The sequence below is a fragment of the Pyrgilauda ruficollis genome, unplaced genomic scaffold (assembly GCF_017590135.1).
Source record: "Pyrgilauda ruficollis isolate IOZ18807 unplaced genomic scaffold, ASM1759013v1 scaffold74, whole genome shotgun sequence".
Classification (NCBI taxonomy): domain Eukaryota; kingdom Metazoa; phylum Chordata; class Aves; order Passeriformes; family Passeridae; genus Pyrgilauda; species Pyrgilauda ruficollis.
Window position 1 is genome coordinate 4,669,602 of NW_024529266.1, and position 26,279 is coordinate 4,695,880.

At 37.9% G+C, this 26,279-nt stretch overlaps 2 protein-coding genes across 2 annotated transcripts in view; one reads left to right on the forward strand and one right to left on the reverse strand.

The window, feature by feature from the left end:
- The window catches only part of KIAA2026 (KIAA2026 ortholog), a 92,353-nt gene that overhangs the window by 19,082 nt on the left and 46,992 nt on the right, over positions 1-26,279 (reverse strand). Inside the window, exon 10 of the mRNA XM_041486085.1 lies at positions 19,826-19,926. Within this exon, the coding sequence (XP_041342019.1) occupies positions 19,906-19,926 (21 nt within the window). The 3' untranslated portion in view covers positions 19,826-19,905. The remainder of the gene's footprint in view (positions 1-19,825; positions 19,927-26,279) is intronic.
- MLANA (melan-A) lies at positions 5,549-12,730 on the forward strand. Its single transcript, XM_041486045.1, has 5 exons — positions 5,549-5,586; positions 6,468-6,566; positions 9,075-9,171; positions 11,264-11,365; positions 12,316-12,730. The coding sequence occupies exons 2-5, from the start codon at positions 6,493-6,495 to the stop codon at positions 12,382-12,384; spliced, it is 342 nt and encodes a 113-aa protein (XP_041341979.1). The 5' UTR covers positions 5,549-5,586; positions 6,468-6,492; the 3' UTR covers positions 12,385-12,730.

A 26,279-nucleotide genomic window follows, 5' to 3' on the forward strand; every position in this document is an offset into this window, starting at 1 on the left:
GTATTGGGGTGAGGCACCAGCAAAGCTGAAAGAGAGAGAGCTCAGGCTGAAGCTATGAGGATAGCCTGGCAACATGGACATGGTACGGCGTGGTTGGGCTGACAACATCCTTGGGGCTTTCTTGGCCCAAATGGCTGAAGTCCTGAGCAGCCCAGTCTGAGCTCAGAACTGGCTCTGTCAGGACTCAGGCTGGAAATTTCCCCTGGTTCCCACTAGGCTGAACAGGATCTTGTGAGAAATACTTTTATTTTCTTTGCTAAATGCACTAAATAGTATTAGTCCCTTGGACACACTGTTATCTTGTTGCTATGTATCTGTCTAATGGCACAAAAGAAGTCAAATCAGAGAATCATGGGATAAACTGAATTGGAAAGGGTCAATCAGGATCACCAAAGTTCAACTCCTGACCATCCCAAGAGTCACATCACGTCCTGAGAGTGTTGTCCAAATGTTTCTTGAACGCTGTCAGGCTTGGTGCTCTGACCACTTCCTTGGGGAGCCTCTTCTTGTGCCCAGCTACCCTCCGGGTGAAGAACATTTTCATGATATCCAGCTTAAACCTTCCCTGACACAACTTCAGGCCATTCCCTTGGGTCTTGTCACTGGTTACCACAGAGAAGAGATCAGTGCCTGCCCCTCCTCTTCCCCTCATGAGGATGCTGAAGACCACAATGAGATCTCCTGTCAGGCAGGCTGAACAGACCAAGTGACCTCAGCCACTGCTCACATGGCTTCCCCTCCAGACCCCTCATCCTCCTCATCACCCTCCTTTGGGCAGGAGGCATCCTCATTACCCTCTTTTATTGTGGCACCCAGAACTGCCCCCAGCAGTCAAGGTGAGGCTGCTCCAGTGCAGAGCAGAGCAGGACAATCCCCTCCCTTGCCCAGCTGTGGTGCTGTTGCTGATGCCCCCCAGGACACGGCTGGCCCTCCTGGCTGCCAGGGCACTGCTGACCATGTTCAACGTTCCACAGACCAGGACCCTGACGTCCCTTCCTGCAGTGCTGCTCTTCAGCCTCATTCCCTAGTCTATACACACATCCAGGGTTGTCTTATCTCAGGGCCAGAATCTGACACCTTTCCTTGTTAAACTTCATTTGTTTGTCACCTGCAATTTGTAGCCCTGCAGGGCCTTTCTGCCTCCAAAGAATTCAACAGCTCCTCCCAGTTTAATGTCTTCAGCAAACTTAGGGTTTGAGTCCTGCATCCAAATCATTAAGACGCTGAAGAGCACCTAAGCCCTAAGGTGGAGCCCTGTGGAACCCCACTAGTGACAGGTCACCAGCCTGATGCCACCTCATTCACTGGAACCCTTTGTGCAGCCCATCAGCCAGTTGATCACCCATCACGTGATGTGTTTATTCAGCTGAATGATGGACATTTTGTACAATTTCAGGATCATGGGAGCTGATCATTCTCATAGCCATGGTCCTCTAGCTCCAGGCAGTGGGATCCCCTTTGTCCCTTATTGGTGTTGAAAGTAGAGGCAAAGAAAGTGTTTAACATCTCTGCCTTGTCCATGTCCCTGTTTTTGAGGTGACCATCCTCATCCTGTAACAGGCTGATATTATTTCTGCACTGCCTTTTGCCATTAATATATGTGAAAAAGCTTTTTACTGTTCCCCTCAGATGGGGCCAGCTTCAACTCCAGTTGAGCTTCAGCATGACAAATTTTCTCCCTGCAGTGGTGAGCAGCATTTCTGTAATCCTCCCACGTCACCTGACCTTGCCTCTGCTGATCCTACATCTTCCTTTTTTTGCCTCTACCTCCCAAAGAAGATTCCTGCTCAGCCAAGCCATCTTCTGCCTCCCCTGTTTGACTTCCGACTATACCTTTAGAAGATGTTGTTTAAAATATGACCAGCACTGACAGACCCCCGCACCCAGCAAAAGCAGGTATCTTCCCAGGGTATCTTACTCACTAATTCCCTGAGCAGCTGGAAGTCTGTTCCCCTCATGTCCAGAGCTGAAGTACTGAGTGTTTGTATTCATTTTGGAACTGCTTTTACTTCAGCTGCAGCTGAAGTAAAACATTCCAAGTTAAATTTCACTGGACTATTATAACAGGGATTACTTAGAATCACAGAATAATCAAAGTTGGAGGAGACCTTTAAGATCATGAAGTCCAACCATCCACCCAGCACTGCCACTGTCTCCTCCAAATCCAAACCACATAACCCAGTGCACATGCCTCTGAGACATCTTCAGGGATGGTGACTCTACCACCTCCCTGAGCAACCTATTGCAAAGAACTCTTTTGATCCAAGTTCTAAGAATGTAGTCAGTGTTGACTATACTAATTTTCTTCAAGCCATGGCCTCAGAGGCCTAAATCAGCAGCCCATCTGTAAGGAGTTTCTCACCCCAAAACTGTTAGCAAAGTTAGTTTCAGTGGAAACAGGATTGTGAGGCTTTAGAAAGCACTATCATTTTCTTGAATCCAGGTACGGCCTCCTGAAATTACATGCAAGGGAAGAAATTCAACCTCACCTTGATAGCACTCAACTGCAACCAAAAGTTTTTCACCCATGGCTGACCATTCTGCATCTCATGGAGAAAGCCCCACAAATCTGAACAATCCCCTGGGCTCAGAATCTCCAGTTTACCGCAGATAAAGTAGGAGCAAAGGAAAACTGCCAGAAAGCTGATCAAACATTTTTCTTTAGGAAAACGTGGTAGAGTAACAAAGGCACCACTTTAATCATGGCATCCTCTTGACACAGCTTCTACAGGATTAAGACTATCATTCCTTCTTTACTGTAGATTCAGAGGTGGAGCAGAGGGAGAAGGGTCTGACAGTAAGGACCACTGCTTCATTTGAAAATTACTTGAAGAAGTTCCTGTCATGAACCAGGCTTTCAGGACGAACATATTTGTGGTGCTTGTGCAAGGCAGTCTACAGAACATGTTGCTCCCTGGAGGGGCCTGCAGTCAAGGTAGAAGCAAGTTAAGGAATAGCTTCTTTTCAAAAAGCTTCAAATCCAGCCTAAAGTGGAATTTTTCAGCATGGAAGCCTCCTTCAAATAAGTCCCCAAACCATGGAGAGACAAGGATCCCCAGGATTAACTGAAAGGGATATAATTCCTTATTTTCTCTTACTGTACTGTGTTACTGGTAATGTAGATTTAGCAGTGAAATATCTGTGAGTTTCCACTGAATTTCCCATAAAACTCAAAACTAAATCAGGTGTCATACTTGTTTTTCTTTGCTCTGTGTGCTGTAGGAAGCCTCAAATGCCAGAGATAAAGAATTATCAATTAAAGGAAGTAAATTAATAAAAATCCCAGGATCTTGTCCTAGAAAGATGGGATCATAATGTCAACAGCACAAAACCAACCAACAGCTATTCTTTTTCAAAGGTCAGGCCTGTTATTTTCAGTTACACCAGAAGTACTCATTTCCTACCTTTCACCAAGATTCATCAGAGTGTCCTGGATTTGCCACAAGTCTGGCTATCAGAAAAAAGCTGGGTTACTTCGGGGGTTCTCCAAAGTGCTCCTCTTCCATCCTCTTCTCCTGAATAGTTATCTTTGAAAATGTAACACCTTTGGAATCCATGCGTCAATCCCAGTGACTTTGCATTGATGGAGTTAGCAGCACTACATCACAGAAATAACATTTTGTAAAAAGATTGAGATCAAAAGCAGGATGTGGTGTTTCATCTCCTCATCCATACAAATCCTCAATAGCAGCATTATGCATTTACATTCCAGATGGCACCACAGATCCATGACAAAGCTGTTTCAGTTTTTTATCTTTCCTGCTATACTATTAACAAGAGATTCATTCAAAACACATAATATTCAAGTTGACATTTTACCCCACACATCACTTGAGGCAAGTAAGGGTCAGAGACCCTTTTTCTACATGAAGAAATCATGTGCATTTTCTTTATTAGTGTTTTGATTCTCACAAGATCAAGCAGCTTGATCAAGCAAGCGTCAGTTACCATCCTCTTCCAGAAGTGAAGGTTTTCTTCAGGAAAACGCATGATTTGATAAGGAACTTTACAACATTTCAGAATGCACAAGGGCTGGCATGTTTCTTGGGAACTTGACAGACTGTGATAGCATCCACTTACAGTTTTACACACATGGATATTTACAGAAACTTCCCTGCATCTCTTTCACCTTTGAAATTCCTATTGAGTTCATCTGGGTTAACTTGCCCAAATTAGCAAGTTTATGCTCCTCACTGTTCCTTCTTCCTGCACCCTTTATTTTCCCCTCTGCAAAAACTGTGTTGCTTCAAACTTTTAACAGGTCTAGCAAAACCAACTAGACCCTTCTGGCACTAATCACAGAATGACTGAGTTTGGAAGGCACTCTGAGGCCCTATGGTCTAACCCCCTGCTGCAGCAGAGCCATTTGGAGCTGGGTGCCCATGACTGTGTCCAAATGGCTTTTGCAGATCTCCAGTGGAGGAGACTCAACAAACTCTCTGGCAGCCTGTGCCAGTGCCCAGTCACCCTCACAGACAAAAGGGTTTCCTGATGTTCAGACAGCACAGCCTGTGTTTCAGTCTGTGGTCACTGCCTCTGGTTCGGTCACTAGGCACTACCGTGGAAAAATATATAGACAGGTCAGATTTTTACCATAATTAGGAAAAATACAGAAGCAGGCCCACACTAGCTAAAAAAATATCAATGTTAATACTTTTCATATGAATTCTAATGAAATGGATGTTGGTCACTTCCACTATCTGTTCTTTCCTATTTTCTTTTGACTCTGTCAGCCATTTTTACCATATTTAGAGCCCCGTGCACAGCTTCAAAGACAAGTGAAAACTTAAAAGTGCTTAATCCTTCAAACTTAAAAAAATTTGTAGAGGGACAGAGAGACTCAGATTAATGATTCATTAGGACAAATGACAAGCAGAACATGGTTCTTTTATCTCCTTGCTCTTTTAGCAGTAACTAACTGCTGGTATATCACAGTGCCCAGACCTCTGAATCAATCACAGACTGCCATTTCTTGCCTGACCTTGTAAATGGAATGACTACAGTGTTAACACAGGCAAAGGCTTCATTTGTTCTGCAGCCCATGGGATGTACCCTCTTTTTGTTGCAGTATTTGCTTCTCAGTATAGAATGAAACTGTACTTACCTTAATCTAAGACACTTCTGTCACAGTTTTGGTCCATATATACTATTTTGCACAGTGTTGAAATGGTGCAAAAAGAGTACCTAAACAAAGCTATAGCACATACATGCAAAAATAGCAGTCCTCTGTAACAAAATAAGCAGACTTAGATCAAAACATGTTTGAATCTAGAAACAGTCTGCCCACTGTAGGAGCTTGTATTTATTGGGCAGGTAAAAAGGTGTTGGCCTGTCTCTCAGAGCACATGTAATTAATCAAGAAATAACAGATTTTTCTGCTGCTTTTTAAGAGGGAAGGATGCAGAAGAAAATGAGAAGTTGCCTCCTTACCCCTTTCATGCTAATTAATGCGTTCAGAAGCTGTACTGAAAGGAATTTAAACTCGTGATAGTCATAAGAGGACAGATCAAAGGAGAAAAAAGCAGACCAAGTCAAAGAAAGCTGCATATGCCTTCAGTTAACAGACAGAATACAGGTCTGAAGGAGGTAAGATTTCTATTTTTTTGTTTTACACAAAATTTTCAGCTTTGCTTAAAAATTATGCTTTAGAAGAGGCTTGACTGTCTCTAAGTGAACTCAACATGTTTTCTTTCCTTGGCTAGAATTATCTTCAGTAAAGTCATTGTGTTTTCTAATTTACCAGTATAGGGTAGGTAAGATTACTGGGATACAATCAAGTAGGATCTGTTGTGCTCTTCACATTACAGAAACGTGATTATGTATGGATTTCTTCTTCACTATATTTGATTGAGTAGATTTTTAACTATTCAGACAGCTGTGATTACAACCTTAAGACTGGGAATAAAGATTGTAATATAAATTCCCTACAAATCTGAGTGTAGATTGTCAGCAGACATAAATCAGTATTCCCACCTGAAATTCAACAGATCTCTGAGAGTCGCCAGTGATTGAAAAACTATCCCCTGAGTGTTACAGAATTACAGAATTCTGGGAAATTACAGAACAGAAAAACAAGTATTTTAAAGAACAATATTAGTTTTTATTTTAAATAGTTTTTCTTGTCCAGGTAAATTGCCTTTTTTTTCCTATATTCTAGATTTTACTTCAAAAATCTGCCATCACTTGGCACCTAAACAGACCACATCAAATTCTGCAAACTCTGTTACACTCAGTTGCAAACACCTTGATGTCAGTGGTGATACTAATATGTAGACGATAGTTATGGTTTTGAGCTTTATCCTAAATTGGGACAGTTGCATGTGTATATGGATCTACTTGATTCTGAAGATATCAGATCATCCTGCCTCTCTAAAATGCTCCTATTGAAACAAAGAAGCTGAAAATAATTAAGCTTCAATGGTAACAAATAATTTATCACACTGACACACTGTGTTTCTACCCTGTAGGTTTGAGCAGGACCAACCTCACAAAATGCCCAGAAGACATAACCACCTGGACAGCAACTACTTCAGAGGGAAAGGACATGTCTATTTTGCAGCAGAAGAGTAAGCATAAATCAAAACCTATGCTGGCATGTAAGCTGGTGAAAGAATTTGTATTGAAAGAAAACCAGAAAATTGTATCAAAAAAATTCGCTGTTGTATATAGATGGAATGCCTTTTAACTATCTTGTAGTTCTCTCTAATGTTTGTCATAGTGCAGCCTCATTGAGACAGCCCTCAATGATAAGAAAAATCAGAATTGCAGAATTCAATAATCTGGAGTTAAATCATATGATCACAAGTCATCAGCCTTTACCAGGTTTATTGAGGCTTATTTAGAATTTACTTTTAAGGCTGCTGCAAGGTGATCTGTGTACTAAATCTCTATATTCACAGACCTCTCTTAGGAACCTCAAAGGGACATTATCTCACCCTAAAGAATGGCAGAACCCCCCCAGAGAAATGGTTAAAAAAAAAAAGAGCAAAAGACATCAGTGCCATACAAACATGATTCCCAAATTGTTTCTGGCATATATTTTTTATCTTTGAATTACAATAAAATATGTTTGGTCTGGGATTATTAGAGACACTGCCCAACTGGTAACGTTTTATTACATAAGGCAAGTAATTCCAGTGTGCTTGGGATATCTGTATGTGAACTGTGCTGCTAGCTCTGGCTTACTGGGCCCCAAACTTAATGACTTGTTGCAATCACTCATACTGCAAGATGGCTGCTCCTCCATCAGCCCTGGCAAAAAGAATAAACAAAGGATAAAGCTCCCTATTAGCCCATCCAAAGCAGCTCAGTTCTTAAAAAAAAAAAAAAAAAACCAAAAAACTAGGCATGCTCACCTCTAAGTGCTGTGAATTCTAGCGGCTGCATCTGTAAGTAGTTTTTCTAGATACATAACAGTGACCCTCTCCTTCCAGCACCAGAAGTATTCTAGATATGAACCCAGATTCCTAGCAGCACAACTTCCACTTTAAGTGGAATGGCAAGAAATTGCATCCACACTTTCCATACTAGCCTCTGAGTAGTTAGGGAAGGAGTTAGATGGCAAATGTGCCATCAGAAGTACCAGCTCCAGAAATACATTCTGGGTTTTCTCCTAAATTTGCCCTAAACCAGGACAGAGGCATACAGGCTAATGGACAGCTAAAACAACACAACACGTGACAAGCAAGAAGTCTAAAAATGTAGAGAGGGCACCAGCTGCCTGCAGAAGTAGTCCCTCCAAGTTTCAACTGTGATGGCAAGAGTAGGAAAACCAGTGGAGCCATCTCACAACTGTGGCTGCATCATAAAGTGACTGCTGTGAGCTCTGTTCTTGGGTTAAACAGGCCTGCAGGCCACACAAAGTCTTCAAGGGGCAGGAGCAACTTACAAGATCCACAGACTTGGGAAAAAGAAAATCCCTTTGTCTCCAAGGGGCTTCATGTTCCAAATAGCACAAAGTTAGTTCAGACAAAAAGGCAGCCTCTTCTGCCACACAAATCTGCTTGCATCTCCTTTCAGGCTTTTTAGTTCACAAGGAAATACTCCTTTATGAAACTTGGAGTCAGTGAAAATGACCACAAATAGATATAAAAACTCTGTGGTAAGTACCTACGCCTCTACTCAGTCCCAATGGAAAAGCCTGGGGTAATTACTGCAAGACAACTAGGCATAAGATATACAGAAGTATGTTATAATGGATTTATCCTGATTCACATAACAATTTTTCCCACATACTCTTTTCCCTTTAACCATTTCATATATTTTTCTGTTCCTGAACAGGGAAAGAACAAAAAAAAAAAAAAATGGGGAATGAATTCAGTATTTCTCAACAGGGAGGATATTAACACTAAAGGAAGGCTTTTTGTGACTAGGAAATTTGAAATTACTTTGTCAGCTTGCTTTTTGATGTAAAGTGGAAATGTGCTGCTTCTGCCAAGTCCCCAGTGAGTAGTGGGAAGGATGTTTTACAGCAGAGTTTGCAAAGCATATTTTCCCAAAAAGAACCCAGTGACACCAACAGTGTGCCTAGCATGTCATGCAAGAACTAAATCCTTATAGAGCTCTTTATGAATAATTAAAAGTTTCTTACTCATTTTTTAAGGTTGCAATGTGTTTTATGTATCAAAAAACCCCTTCATTCGTAAGAAGTTGTTGCAATATGATCCAATTAGGATACATTTTAAATACTTGCTGCCTAATGAAATTTAGCAAATAAAATGCGCTGCACCATTGCAGATGTGGCATTTAATTTAATGCACATTCACTTGCAATATCACAATGCTGTGATTTGTGAGACTTAGGTATGTTTTTGGAATCAGTCACTGGTAGGTAATTATTTTCAAATGAATATATTTTTAAAATGTTTAAGAATTCCATATACAAATTAGCTAACAGCTAAATCTATAGATACTAACTGAAGTTATTGATACTTTGCCTATTTTCTGAGGCAAATAATGCTCCATGCCTTCCTCTGCTAAAAAGACGCTGACACAAACTTTTGGTCTAACCATACTTGCTCCTGGGAGGATGCATCTAGTTGTGGTGCAAATTATTTTGTTTTGCTTTCCCAACAGAGCTCTGGGTATTGGACTGTTCATTTTGGTGCTGGCAATTTTACTTGCCTTTGGCTGCTGGTATTACAAAAGACGTAGTGGCTACAAAAGTCTGCGGGTAAGTGTGGTAGCTCGTTTTCTCTCATGCTCTTATTTGGCAACATATTAGCTTGATTTGCATGACAATAATGCAGAGAACTTTAAATCTGTAACAGGACATCATTATCTCAGGCAGTATTTACACTGAGATATATCAGAGACAAAACGACACAATATGAAACACAACTTGTCCTGAAGAACTTGCAAGTCAGACAAAGGGGTAAGAGGAACCAGAAGCAAAGGGACATGAAACCAGCTGCCGAACTTTGCACAACACATCAGTAAAGAACTTTATCTGTAAATTTCGTAAAATTAGTAAAAAAAATTATTTGTAGGAAGCATTTTATTTATATTTACACAAAATGAAAAGACGTTCAGTGTCCCTTCATTTAAATAAAAGTAATATATTCACTGTTCATAAGATTTACCCCTAAATAAGGACAGATATGATTAGAGTAAATCTAGGAAGCAGAGAAGAAAAAGAACTGTTACAAGTAGGTAAATATGTTCACCTATTCACCTATGGGTGATGTGTGATTCATCCATACAAAATCTGACTTGCAGTTTTAAGATTCAAAAAAAAAAGTGGGACAGGTTTGAGATTTGCTTTCTAAAGACTACTTTAAAAATATTTTCATTTCTGTCTTCTTAGAAATTATTTTTAAAAAGGTACAATCCTTCTCATAACAACTGTTGGTAGAAGTCCCAAAGCTTTAGTTTTGAAGTTTTGCTCCCTCTCTTATGAAAAGGAGGTCTTTTTAATTCTTTAAAGCGAAAGCTTGTTATGGTTTAACCCCAGACATCAATTAATCACTGTGTAGACACTCGCTTATTTCCTACTGCCACCGTGGTGTGGAGGAGAATTGGAAAGAAAAGGTGAACTTCATGGGTTAAATAAGAACAGCTCAGTAAGTGAAACAAAATATAATCATCTACTACAAATAATCATCATAATGAAAAGGTGAGAAAGAGAGGAGTGAGAAAGAGAGGAGTAAAACCCCAAAGGAACAAGTGATGCCCAAAAGAGTTTCTCACCACCCCCAGCTGATGTCCATCTCATTCCTGAGCAGCAATCAGCCCCTTCCAGCCAAATCCCTTATTTTTACACTGAGCTGATGTTCTCCAGTGTGGAATGTCCCTTTGGTAGTCCAGGTCAGGTGTCCCAGCCATGAGCCCTCCCAGTTTCTTGTGCACCTGCTCTGTGGCAGAGCATGAGCCACTGAAAATTCTTTGCCTTAGAGCAAGAGCTACTGAACAAAAACCAAATAATCATGTTATCAGCATTAGTCTCATAATGAATCCAAAACAAAGCACCGTACCCCTGTTTAAAAGAAATTTAACTCTACTCCAGCTGAAACTAGGACAAAGCTTTATGCAAATACGTGTTTTACAGTATATTTTAGTTAATCTAATATTTTGAAGAAGATATAAGTAACTATTTGGGACTAAAAAAACCAGCAAAGCTCTCATGTAAGTCAGCAAATTCACTTCCTTGCTGTTTCTGTTAACTTCGTCCCATTCTCTTTCTATCCAATTATCCAGTTATCTATCCAATACATACATCAACTGTCAGAATACCTAAAAGCTGAACTTTCATAGTGAAATGTTGCAAAAAATGAAGGTAATACTCAAAAAACCCCTTCAAATATCAAACAGAATGCCTGCTTTGTATATCCTGGCAATAAGCATAATCTGTTTTTTAATTCCTTCTCATGACAGATTCCTACTTTTTGGTTTTGAAAATCTTATTTTTCTTAGGCTATTTCTTAGGCTAGGGGAGAACTGGTACAGAATGTGTACAAAAGAAATGCTAAAAATTGGAAAACAAAAAGGTTGGGGATTAAGGAAAGAAATAGCTGCCATAAAAAATAGGAGGCATTTGAGTACATGAGATGTCAGTTCCTTCATCAGTCCGAAAAACGTGATACTTATTTTTCTGGCAATGTAATTGGATTACACAGGAGAGAGAGCATATGTCTCAGCAGAGACAGCAAAGTGTTAGGTGAGGTATCTTTCTAATACATACTGTATATGTGCTGTCAAATTTTGCTCCAACTTCACAGTCTCTTCTTCCTTTCACCTTCCCCATATTTCTTTATGATCCGTCACAGAGCAAAAGCTCTAGTGTGAGCACAATACAAAACGTGGTAGGTGAGGGAGAAATACTGGACTGCAAAATGGCTCTGCAGGACTACAGAGACTTTAATTCTGTGGTAAGTTGCAACTCAAGATCTCACTTAAAACAGAGTAAGACATGGTGAGATAATGTTGTTAAACAGGCACTTGATGATTTCTCCCATGGTGTATTCCCTCATACTTTGAGTCTTCAATGCTTCAATATCAACTTAGAAAGTAGTATTTGGAATAATTTGTACTGTGAAATTTTTTAAAAATTACATCTACTATTTAGAATGCTTATTTTAAAGTTATTGTCTTCAATTTATATTTATTCTTAAATTGTATTAGCATTTTGCAATTTATTAGAATGATGCAACACCTGAATGCTGAAATACACTGAAAATCCCAAACGTCTCCCTAACTGATTTTCTGCCATTCAAAAAAACAACAAATGGATTGTGTCTAGTATACTATGTTCTGACAAGCATTATCAGAGAATACTACAAAACTTCAATGTGTTAGGTCTTCTAATCATTACAGAAAGATGATTACATTTAAACCTTCAATTTTCAAAAAGATAAATTAAGTGATAAGTATATATAAATGGGTGTGCTGAATTTTTTTAGAATTGAGAAGAGGCTAACCTCAAACAATTTTAAAGAAGCTGCTCAAATTTTTACCACTACAAATACGACAATATGCCTGCATCAAGACTCCTAAATAAAAGTTTCAATATTTGAATTATCAATCTAAAAACACCCCATATATAAAAGAAAAATATTCCTGCCTTTTTAACACCAAAAATTCTCTCTATGTATGAACAATAGCAATAAAGTGAATCTGATGCAAAACCAGAAAACATACTACCAAAAAAGTAACCTTAAAAAATAGACACAATGAATGAGTTCAGCTTCTTTAAGTCATAGAACTGTAGCTAATATGTTGGTAAATAGCTTGCTGTGTGTTTAATGTCATTTTCTTGTAATTTTCCTTGTAATTCAGTTGGGATTTTTTTGATCTTTCACACCCATTTTCCTTACCATAGGTACCTGATGCTCCACCAGCTTATGACAAAATTGCTGCAGATCAGTCACCACCTCCTTATTCACCATGATACCATGAAATTTGAAACCCTAAACATACTGATTCCATTTACTCATGCTAGCTCTTTATTTCCTGTAAATGCTTAACTTCCTTAAAGCTAAAATCATACAAAAGAAAACAACATGTCTTCACTAGCAGTGGCTGAAAACTATTCCCACTTAATTTACAGAACTGGTCCTTGAAATGCCTCAATAAATCTGAATGTGCTTTTGTTTTAAGCTTTTCACTTTTTGCAGTCAGATTAATACATTATGGTCTGGTCATCTTGAATCCTTCATAGGTCTACATAGATCTGTAGTCACACACTATTCAGTATCAATCAGAATAAAAAGTGACAGCACCTTTGTCTTCATCTTCCTCATTTAGTTTCCCTTTCTTTAAAAAATAAAAAAAAGTTCCAAAAAATCAAAACAACAACAGACACACACACACACAAAAACCCACCAAAAAACAAAACCAAAAAACCCCAAACAACTATTCCTTAGAATGTGATGTAAAAGAATCTGTCACAAAATGAACCAAACCATCTGACTACGTCCTCTTACAAACTTTTCCTCACCAGCAGTTTTAAAATCAACTTCCAAAAAGTCACTATGTTTTACAACACACTTTAACCTCATATCACTTGTTATGTACCTGTAATGAATTAATTCCTTATAAAACATGATCAATCTAGGCAATCTAGGAGTTTCTGCTTGGAGTCCATATTATTTCATACTGCAATGGATATAATGACATCATCTTTCATTTCCTTGTGGCAGTCATGTGAGAGAGGAAAAGAACTTTCTAAATAGAAAGACTTACATGTCATTTCTTTCTAGCATGATGAAACTATATAAGAAAATGCACAAAAGCCATTTTTCTTGAAGAATACAGAAGACAGACTTCTAGATGTAAATTTTCCTAGCTTGCCAGAACACTAGCAATAATAAAAACCAAAGGATTTTGATATGCATAAACTGGCTACATACATTTGATAGTTACTGTTTACTCAGCCTTTTTGTTATTGCTTGCTTGCCAGATTATTACTTAAGACTATATGCAGATCAATAAATTTAAACACAAGGCCAGATTATCTCACAGCAGGAGGCAGCTGGAATGGTACAACATTCATTATAATCAAAAGTAGTTACAGAAGAAAACTGATTTAATAAAGCAATTATTAACTACTATTAGTAAAGAATCTAGTTCTTTGTCATCAAATATGCAAATACAAACATTAAAACAAAATAAGTTTTCAACACAAGGCACAGTTACTTGCCTAACATAAGCTCCATCTGTGTTGACAAATAATAAATATGGGTTTTTTGAAATGTTTCTTCTGTAATAAAAATGTTTATATAAATTAGTAAAATTGTTGGAAGGTAATAAATATCAGTAATTCCTGTGAAAGGTTATAATACATCCATATGTTTTTATAAATTTAGTTGATATATTTATTTACAAACTCAGAGACGTATTTTTGAATTTTAACCTAAAAAGCTGTCTTACCTGTGTCATTTCCAATATCCACCTGTCAGGAAAAAAACTGTAGAATTATTTAGTAACAGAAAGAAGAATACACAGGGGAAAAAAAATGCCATCTTATAGCTAGTAAGCACTAGAGCTGTAGAACACAATGGCTGACTAATTTTCTTGCAGGACTGGTAAGCTAAAGCTTGGGGCTGATATCTTCAGCAACTCAGCACTCTGCATTTCTCTACTCTAGGGCAGCATCCTTTCAAAAGACTGTAGTATTCCAGTGGAATAGAACTGACATACAGTTCTCATGTCTGAGAAAAAAATTTTCTCATGTCTGAGAAAAAAATCAAAAATTAATATAACTTATTTACTATGAAGAAGTGCTTAGAGTTCAAAAAGCTTTACTTGATTGCACACATTTTTAGTAGTGTCAGAATTAAATATATTACCAGATGTTGCAAAAGCTCATGAGGAAATTAACACTGATGAAGTAGAAACTTTAATTTCTTCATGGACTACGTAAGGCTAAATTATTAAAACTCCTCAGCAGCCAGAACTGGAACAATTAAACTTTGAGCTGAATTTATAGATACTTAAAGGATAGATAAGCCCTCCTGGAAACCTATCCTTAGTTTTCAGAATGTCGTCTCCTTTTTTCTCCTGGTGAAAATAGTGTTTTTGCTTTATAGACACAGTTAGACAGTGGTCTCAGATTTAAGTGCATTAAAATAAGAGCATGAAATAGAGCTTCACAGAGTACTCAAATAGTTGTAAACTTTATTACTCATGCTGAATGCTATTGTAAATTCCGTTTTTCAAATCTGGCTCTATGCCCAGTGATGGTACATGGCAGAGTCTGGCTGCTGACTCATTAAAACAAGGAAACACTGATACAAGACAGGTCATACCTTGAAAACAAGAGATCTGTAATTGCCAGAGTTGCATGATGCAAGAACTGGTACTTTCTGTATTGCACTCAGTAACACTGCACTTTACCAAAGACTAGTTAAAACATTCCAGGACATCTGCTCCTTTAAAGAGAAATGCACAGAAATGTTTTAACTACCATACATGGAGAACATGGTGTTCAACGTTCCTGGAAAGTCTTTCAGATTAGACAGTTATATGACCCCAGCAACAGGTCACTAAATTAGATTAATAATTTCTTTAGTTCGGTCATGTATGTAATAGAGAGGATGTAAAAATCAAAGACCTTCTGTTCCTCTGGTTTTTACCCTCTTTGCAATCAGGCTGCTATTAGATGCCTTGTATTACAACTATAATTTTGAACAAGCATATTTTAGCTTCATTTTCTTCCATCAAAAAAAGCTAATGAAGAAATTCATGAGCAATTTGAGTTTTTCCCCTGGATGCTGATGAAGAGGTGGCTGGTCATAGCTGGAGAATGATGCTCTTATCTGCACTATCAGGGCAGCAGAGACACTGTTATTACAGCTTATCTGTACAAGAGAATCTTAGGAACTTTTCCATAGCTATGCATGGAACTCTTATGTAGATGCAACAAATTCTTCATACACAGACCCCTTACTAATATAGTGTGTTTTGGTAACAGATTGGTCAGATTGGTAAATTACAATGGCAATAGCAGTTACACTGTCTGTGTTTGGATTCCTGGTATGACCCTCCTGGACCATCTACTTTCTGATGCAGTTACAAGCCTTAACGTAGCCTTCAAAGCTATTGAATAAAGGTAAAATGCAGGAAGTCCTGGTGAGTTCAATCTTCCTGGCATACTGCACCATGCAGCAAAACACCCTCTTGAGTAAAGAGCCAAAGGGTACAGTCTGTACATGTCAGAAAGTTATCATAAAAGAAAGTACCATGAACCTTCCTTAGGAAGTGCTTGCTTTTTTAGTCTCACTTGTCTAGTGTAAATGACTGGCATTTGGAGCTGGTTGCTAGGAGAATCCAGTGACATTCACTTCAACAATGTCCTTTGACTTAACTTCTGCTACAGCTGTGGATGTATGTATATTATCTTGGCCCTAAGAACTTGTCGTGGGGTGACAGCCTTTATCCCAATATCGTGTGTTGTGTCTGGCAGCTGCGCCTTTTCCTCCCCCCGGCCGTCTTGCCGCGGCGGGGCGGGAGGGGTGTGAGTGTGACCAGGCACCTTGGCTTTTGCTTTTGGCTGCTTGGCTTGGCTGGCTTGCTTGCTCGCTCCTGCCTCGGCTCTTAGCTGATAGCTGCTCTTTTTGATGCTTTCTGCTTTCTACGCTGTTTTTTTCTTTTTCTTTCGTTCCCTCTTTCTTACCCTCCCCCGAAGATACTGGACCGGCTCCGGATCTGACCTGGGACGTCCAGGACCCCCGGCGTCCAGAACCCCCGGAGTCTGCGAGAGAAGCTCAGCGCCCTCCACAGCACTGCCTGGTTTCTTTTCTTTTCTTGTGCTGGGGAGTGTTCTTTTGTTACTTGTTAATAAATAGGTTTTGTTTTCCACTGTGCTCCTCCGAGGAATTCCTTCCCGAACCCGATATTGGGGGAGGGGTGGTAGGAGGTTTTTTTTAGGGGGCTCCCTTTTGGAGATTTCCCCTAATTTGTCCTAAACCAGGACAGAACTGTATTAGTATTAGCCACATTGCTTGTAATTTTTCAGTGCTATACTTTGATTCATTTTTATGTCTAATATTGGTAGAATATCCATTATTTTGTTGGTGTTATGTCCATGTACTCACATGACATAAGTGTTCATTTTTTTTGCCTTTAAAAGCTTCTTTTCACTTCTTATGTAAAGGAAAAGGTTAATGAGTTTCTTTATCTTTGGAGAAGTAGCATTTATGCTCTTGTACTTTTCTTTTGACTATGTATTAAACCGTGCAACAAGGCTGAAACGTTGTTGTGTGTTCAAGCCATTTCATGAAACATATTTTACTGCCCCTTAGAGTTGAAAAGTGCTTGAAAATTTCCAGTGTTGTCTTCTGGACACAGATCTGCGCTGAACTTTACATGCAGTAACAGAGGTAAACTAGCAGCAATACAAAGTTTAAAAAGCTATCTACCAGTATTATCTAAACATCCCATATATGCTGCCCGCTAAAATCCAGCACTTGTTCACTTTTTGGAATTGACTCTCCATATTTTGCATCCTTAGAGAACTTCAAATTTTCAAATTACTTCTTTTACACAAAAAGGCTTTGACTAAAAAGGCAGCAGCCTTAGATTTCTAATGAACAGAATGAACTATTGCTTCCCTTGCTGCCAAAATCTAGCTCTTCTATATGTTTTGTCCACATAGATTTTACTCTTGTGCCAATACAAAAGACTACATTTTTTGGGGTAGTGATGTTCCTAACTGCCTTGTGCTCACAGCCATATGAAGTAGAAAGGCTCATCCATCTTATTCTCATCCACCATGAACCATCTCTCAAATCCCATTGGATCGCATCTTTCACACTGGAACAGACTGTCCAGAGAGATTGAGGAGTCTCCCTCACTGGAAATAATCAAGAGCCGCCTGGAGCAAACCCGTGCAATGTGCTCTGAGATGATCCTGCTTGGGCAGGGAGACTGGACGAGGTGACCTGCTGCAGTGTCTTCCAACCTAACCCATTCTGTGGTACTGCAATTCTATGACATTTATTAATCAAAAAAAGAACCAGAGACTACTTGGCCCTATTTAACTGGAGAAAAAAGGGCAGAATTTATAACCCATTGTGACAACACTATTGATATTAAATGTCACAGTTACTGCTTCCTTTTGTTTCCCCAGAAAGCTCTTCACATGGAATAGCTGCAAACTCCAGCCTTGGTGGATTCACATGAGTGAAAATCTGAACAATGCTTAAGCAGCACATGTGCCTTCACATTTCCAAACCATTTTACTATAGCCTCAGTTAGATGTTTGGACCACATTCTTTATTTGCTCCTTTCCTGAGAGATACATCACAAGTTAAAATCAGTAAAATAAAGCGATGGCCTAATATAAATACTTCAGTCTTTCAATACTAATTTTGTAGTCTTTTCAACTCCACTAGCTTCCATCTCTGGATGGGAGAAACAGAATTCTCTGCTGCATGTTTCCTATGTTCTCTGCATACACGGAAAAGCAGCCTTCCTTCTCCACAGTTTTTTTTTTTTTTTTTTTTCATTCACCTTACCATCATCTTGTAGCTGTAAGGGGAAAGATCTGACTCATTTTTGTTGAAAGTAAGTTTCTTAAGAAAAAGGTGTCATCTACCAAGTTCTATCAATTTGTCCTTTCCCACTCACCTTGGCAAAAGTAACTGATTTCTGTTTTTCCATAGCACCACGTACACCTCAAGTAACTCACTGCTCCTGACACTCTGAAGCAAAAGAATGGCCCTTTTTAGACATACTTCAGTGTTAGATTTGATTCTGCAGTTGTTTGCAGGAGGAATTTTAGGATTATCTGGAAGCTATAAAAAAGAGAAACCTAAAAACTGCTTCAGCATTTGCATTAAAACAAAAAAATCATATGGTAAGTGTGACTGCTCCCTGACATTAATATCCTGTAGGGAAATCCTTGCAAGGATGAAAAGGTATCAGGTGTCTATCTTGTATAAGTTACTCCTATTTCTCTATCTCCAGGAAACTCAACCTGAACATTTTTGGTGTCAACACAGATTTAAGAAGCTTGTATTTCTTACATTCATAATTCCCAGGATGTGCAGCCCACATGATCTTCACTTCCTGGATTTTGGCCCCCAGTAACAATTTCAGTCAACTTCTCATTCAAACCTTCTGCCATTGAACATGATTCATGCACCATTTCTTATAATGGATAAGAAGTTTTATGCTTTTATATCACTGTTATTGCTGCTCTGCTTCTCTGAATTACTGCTCATGTCTTCCCAGTACCTGATTCTTTGGCTGCAAAATCTGCCCTTTCATGCCACAGACAAGTTCAGGCTGAGTTTACACAATTTTCCTGGAATTATTGTTGGAGGCTGTGTATACATACTGGGAAAATTAACTCATACTTGATCTATTTCTTAATTATTTCCACTAAGCATTGTCTACTGGCCACTACAGTGAGTGAAACACCCAGTCCAAGGTGCAGCTAATACAAGGATAGGTCTGCTGCACCAGCCACGTCACTTGCATTTCGTGTGCCTAAGTAAGAAATTCACTTTCAGACATGGGCTCTCTTTCAACAACATACTGGTTTTCCATCAATTTCTTATGCCATGGAGGAGGCAAATACTTCAGATAGGCCTCTTCCACTTTTTGTTCTTCTATGACTACATTGCAAAAAGCACTCTACTGGCAAGAACAGTATTTTGAAGGCATAATGTAGTTGAACTGTAAAATACTGTTCAGACAAGCCTCAAACAAACTACTGTAATTTCAGTATTGGTGTGTTGCTAATATGAATTGTCAATGTTCTTTAAAAATAGATGTACGCAATTCTTTCTTCCCAGTAGTAAAACTTTATTATAATACTAAAAATACCAGCTTTTATATTGTGTAAATGGAATCCATCATGATACTACTCTTCCTTTATTATAAGGAAGATGTCCAGTGGCTACATAGTAATACACAGTCACTAATTCCTCTCTGTTATTCAATTTCACTGCCACATGTGATTAAAAAAAAGAATGAGCAATGATTCTATAAATAACAGCATGTTATGAGGGCAGATCTCAATGTGTATGCTGGTACCAGATGGCAACGACCTATTGACAGGCAAAATAGTCAGATTTTATACTTATTTATTCATTCTTGTGTATTTATACTTGAGATGGAACCAATATGAGCAAATAATTAAATAAGTATATTGTCTTCTTTTTATGACATCGGCATTGAAAAGCAAAGTTCTAAAGCCTGAAGACAATCACAAAAATCACAGTTGTTTCTTTACTATCTTACTTCCCTTTGCTATTTAATTTTTATAAATGCTATTTGTCTATGCTCCTCACATTCTTGAAAATAATTGCATTTTCCAAATATTTTCTTCATTGTAAAAAGTGAGAATAGGGGAAGATAAAGCAGTAATCTAGGTGTCTAACCTTTAGTTATGGATGGGATGCTGGAAGGAGTCAGGGGACCATGGATTCTATTCCCAGTTCCTCCATGTTGCTATGAGAACTCAGAACTTCAATGTCTTCATCTGCAAAAGGTCAGAAGTCATACTTATGCACATTTTAATAGACCTTCTGTGGAACAAATAATTTCAAAAAATATTATAAGCAATAAATTACATTTTCTTTGCATTACCTTTACATACCATTTTCACTTAACGTGCGTAGTTCAGCTGAGATTGTAATAAAAGATACTGTAAGAACACCAAATTTCTGAAGAATTTCTGGACCAGCCACATATGAAACAATGAACTATCCAGGTTTCCAAGATTACTCAAGACATTCAGGTGTGATTACTGACTAGACAATTCCATATTTTGAGAAAATAGGAAAATAGACTAAGATTTATCAAGATTTTAAAGTTTGCTTTTATGCCACTGTAGTTTCAAGGAAAATTTTTTAAAATACTGTACTATTTTTAAAAAATTGTACTGTGTCATATTTGCAAAGTGGCTTCTTCAAGAACTAAAAAATCCTTATCTGGATGCCCATCTGTATAAAATGACCATATACAGATTTTATCTTGTATCCTATGCACAAAAACAATGAGATTTAAAAAGCATCATGTTGAAAATCATTACAGTAGTTTGTCCTTTCACATCTTCAAGAGACATAAAACCAAGCAAAAATAGGAACAGAGAGTGCCTGACTTGCAGTGGTTTTAATAATCTGGTTTAAAGATCATGTCTTTACAGCTAAAAGATTCTGTAAGTGGTACAGATTTATTGGATTAATTAAGTTGACACTGATGTGAAGTTGGTTTACAGTTCATATTTCTATGAAAAAGTTAGTACAAGACTAAATAATATCAGAAACCAACCCACAAAAACACTGAAATAATTATTATAAAAGAAAAATCATCTACACACTGCTGAATAGCTCATACGACCTTTAGAAGAAGCACTCTTCTGATACCACATCTCAAGGTTATAATAAAATTGAAAAGGTATACACAGCAATGACAGCAATTGATCACTTCCATGAAAGAAAAAATTGAATTAATGATTTCTCTTTATTCTAGAAAAGAGACAACCAACATGGCAAAGGTCTACATAGGCCATATGGAAAAATAGCAAAGAGCAAAGGCTTTTTGTATCTTACAATATAAATATTATTTGCATCAAATGAAACTAGCAGGTGTCAAGTTTGAAAACCAGAAAGGAGATCTATTTACAAACTCTTTACCACTGGATGCTGTGAATGGTAATAGTCTTTTTACATACTTCCATGAATTCTTGAAAGGATTGATGTATTTCATCAAGAGAAATACACTGAAAGCTATTAAATTGGAAAAAAAAAAAATCACAGCTGTGTGAGGAATGCTCTGGCTCACAGGTAAGTGGATACTAAAAGAGTGTTCAGACCAGGTTTTGTGCTCTTTTGGAATGCTACTGTTGTGTGCTTCAAGAGACTAGGTGATGCTAGGATCCGTGGCCATCATAATAGGATAGTTGGATCATAATCTTGTTTGTCTTATTATTTTGAGTCAGTGAACTCATTTGAGGTGCAGCTTACAGACAGCAATCTACATGAGTTAAGTTTTTGTGAGCACCTCTGGCCATGGTCAGAGTCCTTAAAGGAAACAGTCCTTAAACATAACAAACATTCATGGTACAATAAAAATTATTAATTTACTTTAAAATTAATTTGGGCTACTAAAGTTCTGCACTACCACAAAGTGTAAGCAAAACCAGCTATGAACCACACACACTGGATGCTATGAATGCCCTACAAATGCTAGCTTTTAGTAATTTTCTTCCTACTCCCATGAGACATACTAGTTTCTCTACACTCACCAGGAGAATTTTTCCTTCCCTTTTCACATTAAACCCTTTGCCACGCCACACAGTGAAATCAGCACAGATTTCACTTGGCAGAAACACTTGGTTTGAATAGGTATTTTTATGATCCCTAAGACTTATCAAATATCATTGCTTCTAGGGTGGCAGAATCCCTATGAGAAAATGGCAGCACATACATCCGGGTTTAAAAAGTGAAGCAATATTAATGTAATTTTCTACTCACAGCAAAGCAAAATCATTGTGCAGAACACGTCCATTCCGGTAAATAAAAGGATGTCATTCAGAATATTCAAAGTCATTAGTAAACCTAGAATTTTGCATGTAATAGTGTATGAATATTGTATACAATATCAGAGGGTGTCCAAAATCAAGGCATTTTGCAAGATCTGAAATGCTGAACATGTTTTCTTAAAAGGCTGATTTATATATCTATGTTTATATGTTTCATTAAATGTCTTTTTAACTTCAAGTCGAGATACAGGCAGTTCTGCTTTTTCATTGTGTCTGTGAATATAATATACTTTTTTACAGCTCTTTTTGTGCTACTGGTAGCACTATTCATTTGGTGGAGTGCAAAAGGTACATAGCAAATTGTCAATGGGTATTTAGGTTCATTTGAAAAAAAGCCTTATCTCTGACTGACATTCATACTATCAGAGAAGAGTATTGAGAATAGGAATTTTATTCACAAAAATTACTAAAATTTGGTTTTACATAATGAATGTTGCAAGCCCATTACATAGTAGTCTCAAGTCTTTCTCCAGTAGGATTTGGAATGTAAACATATGTCTGAGAATAAAAATCCATGAAAACTGTAATCAAATTTATCAAACTTTTCATGTGAAGTTTATGTCTGACAAATTATAAAATATTTATGAAAATCATAAAATATTGCCATATTAATTCAGAAAATTTCTTGGAAATCATTCAAGCAAGTTGAGTCCTGAGTTCCTAAATTCAGCTTTTCTAACTTTTCTCTTTATTAGAATTATAGCATAAATCTTTGTATTACATTAGCACACAGAAAAATGCCATGCAAGACTTTTTTCTCCATCAAGAACAACTTCAATATTAGAACCTAGTCTTGAGCTTTCCAAACAATGTAGACAACTCACTCTACAGTAAACGTAAATTAGAAAAAAGGAAAAAACAATCATTGCAAGAAAAGAGAAAAATCAAAAAAAGCAAGTCCCAAGGTTCAACCAGTGAAATAGAAATAAAATGAGGTGCTGGTACATATGGGTTTTGGGTACGTAAAATGTCCGTGAAGAAACTGCCATTCTCTGCCATCTCCCTCTGTTGGAAAAGTCACCTGAAGCTGTAAAATGCAGTCAGACTTAAAAATCCTTAGTACTGTAAACTCTACAAGGGCATGCAGACATCCTTAGTACCAGGTGTCTTCAAAATCAATAACAAAACATCTTCCATGAGAAGTAGGAAAATCATAGCAGGTAGCTTTTTCTGAATTTAAACAAACCTTCTTTCATTCCAAAACTGACAGCTTCCATCTTTCCCAGCCCTGAGATAAGATGGAGATTTCTGATCCAGAAAGATGCAATTCCCCAATGAAATTATTTTAATTAGTGCAAAAGGAAAGGTTCCTATGGAAGGCGCAAGCCTTTGTTCCCCCCAGTTTCCCAGAACTTCAGCTAAATAGCTATCAGGTTACTTTACAGAACAACTTAAACAGCAGCTGACAGAGGCAGTAAGATGTGGTCCTGTTCTTCAACTCAACATCTGAACTGCAAAACTGTGAACAGCAAAAGGAGAAGGGAAGTAGAAAATTCAACAGGATGAAAGCAAAGGTTGAAGCTTCATTTTTATGAAACTCAGTCTACAAACACTGCTAAATACAGATATGTAAGCTTTTATCCCCTTTTTCAAAGCTATTTAAAAGGCAACTATCATTCATAAACTCTTCTGAAATCCTCCCTTCTAATTTCTAAAAAAACCCCAAACCAACAAACTCCACAAAAAATCCAACACGTACGAAGACAACAATTCTAAAACCACCATCTTCTATAAGATGGGCACCCTTTCTCTATATGCAAAATCACAAAAGATATAAAAAACTTATCTCCATGAGCACTGCAGCAGGCAGCTGTGAACTCAGCAGATCTGCAGAAAATAACCCAAAGTTTTTATCAGATCAAATGCTGAAACTAAGCCAATAAATACTGAATACACTGTATAAAAAGGGAAGGTTCATGCAATATGTAAATTATCCCCATTCAAAGTACTAATAAAGCTTATTTTAATCTTGTGTGATGTTTTAGTACTTTCCTTCCAGATAGACCACTTATAAGCTAAAGAAAACATACAGAGCTAGAAAGCATGACCAGTGAAAAAAATGGGTAGTTGTTATGGCTAGATGGAAGTTTAGTGAGTGACCTTGTTATAGTTACCAGACAATATGGAAATACATACAAGGGTGTAAAACAGAGAACAGTGAATTGTTCAACAGATCTTTGAGCTTTAAGACAAAGCATGGCAGTCTTTAAGAGCAATCAGTGTGACTTAGACTGGTGTATAGGAAGCCATGTGTAGCCTTACCATTTCACTGCAGTTATTTAGGCAACATAACCAAACCATTAAGAATGGATGAAGTATGGGTTATCTTGCCCTACATCATGAGGAACAATAAGGAGGCCTTCCTTCCAAATCCTGTCACATCATGTGAAATGTAAAATCAGAGAACAGAAGAGATTAAATAATTTCATTCTACCTTACACCAAAAGAAAGATATGTATGTATGTATGTATGTATTCTCCCATGGTGTAACAGATACACATATTTTTAACTACTGCCAACACAAAGCAGTACAGCAACTTGATTTATTACATGCAGATTCTTCTGCATTGTTGCTAAACAGTACACTGGTCCAAAGTTACTAAAATACTTAAAAAACTATACATTATGTAAACAAAACATAAATAAGACAGCATAGTTCTTTGTACATATTATTTAGTACAGGTTTTTAGGAGTTCAGGAATATGTACAATTCTATACTGTAGATTGCATTTTTACAATGCATAATTTTTTTTTTAAAGAAACAAGTCAAAAATTAATTTGACAAATAAAAAGGATCTACATACTGTCATAAACACACTGGCAAACAGTCTGTAGTGTAAGATGGGACATGTGCAAATGGTGAGATTTCTCCAAATTGTTAAATGAGTTAATTGGTCATCTCTGAGCCTTTTACTAGAGAACTTTCTGAAAACTTCTGACAAACTAAAATTTTTCTTTCTCCACATCCCCACAGGTAAACACGTAAGAACTGTAACCTTGTTAATATTGAGTAAATCAGTTACTTAGAACATTGTAAGAAATTATTCAATAGTCAACAACTTCCAAAGTTTGAAGAATGCCCCAGAATTGCAAAGTGGCTCATTTGCAGTAAATTCAGGGTGCAGCTTTGTCAGGTTTATCAAGGCAAGGTGACTGAGATGCAGGGAAGACCGCAGTAGCACTTCTGCTTGTGGAACTAACAACAGGAAGCAGTGATGAAGACAGGGAAGGAACTTTTGGTGCTGAAGTATTTAGAGAATTCAGTATGGCTCCCTCTGGACTGACCAACAGTTTTTTTATAGAACCATCTAGCTGAAACACTGATGCGTTGCTTGGTAAATGAGAATTTGGAGGATGAACAGCAGAAACAGAAGATGTAGCTACATTAATGGGAGACTTTGTCACTGAAGATACAGACAGAGTTACTGCAGACAGTGGAGTACATGAGCTAGCTGGAGTACTAAATATCTGGGGTGTTGCATGTACGATGGGTAAAGCATCTGCAGCTCCAAAAGAGTTCACAATTTTTGTAGAGCTTTTCAAAGGATGTTTTGGTATTTGCCAACTTAATGAATGACTTGGTGCTAGGATGATTTTTGAGGTTATTGGATTAACAGTAGGTACACCTTGAGGCTCTTGACCATGGTTAATTGTTAAAGGAGTCTGTTTTGTATTACAGGAGAGAAGAAGAACATGGCTGCCAGCTCCAAGGCCTTGTAGTGGAACAACAAAACGAGTACCATTAACCATTATATGAGTTCCAGGTGCCAAAGGCATACAAGTGTTAATGACTATTTTCTGTAGAGTGGAAGGTTCATTCAATGGAATTCCTCCTGTTTTGCTTGTTACAGGGGGTGAAGCTTCAGACATCTGAATGGCAGAAGCACAAGCATAATCATGACTTTGTTTCTCTATACTGGGAGGCACCTGCTGGCATTGTAGGGTGGAAAGACTGGGAAAACTAATTACTTCACCTGTAATTGGTGACGGAGGGGGCAACACACTCTGAGGTTTGTGAATACCTGCATGATTTGACATAGCAGCTGAAATTCCTGATGACTGAAACTGAACCAGTGTAGGCAACTGTCTTTTTGGTACTGGAAGAGGAGCTGGAACTGCTGCCAACTGAGGAACTGTACGTAACACCTTGTGGGGGGTGGCTGCAGGTCCAGGCAAGCTAATGACAGGAAATTGCAGAGCAGACGTGAAGTTCTGTGGAGATACTGTTGGCTGTGTTGAAATCAGCACAGATGAAGCAAGATGTCCTGTCTTCACAGTTGATATACCCA

Excerpts from the sequence above, each read along its gene's own strand:
- MLANA (XM_041486045.1), top strand. The coding sequence starts at position 6,493 with ATGCCCAGAAGACATAACCACCTGGACAGCAACTACTTCAGAGGGAAA. Across the intron at positions 9,172-11,263 it reads GTGGCTACAAAAGTCTGCGG|AGCAAAAGCTCTAGTGTGAG; the intron begins GTAAGTGTGGTA and ends GATCCGTCACAG. Across the intron at positions 11,366-12,315 it reads ACAGAGACTTTAATTCTGTG|GTACCTGATGCTCCACCAGC; the intron begins GTAAGTTGCAAC and ends TCCTTACCATAG.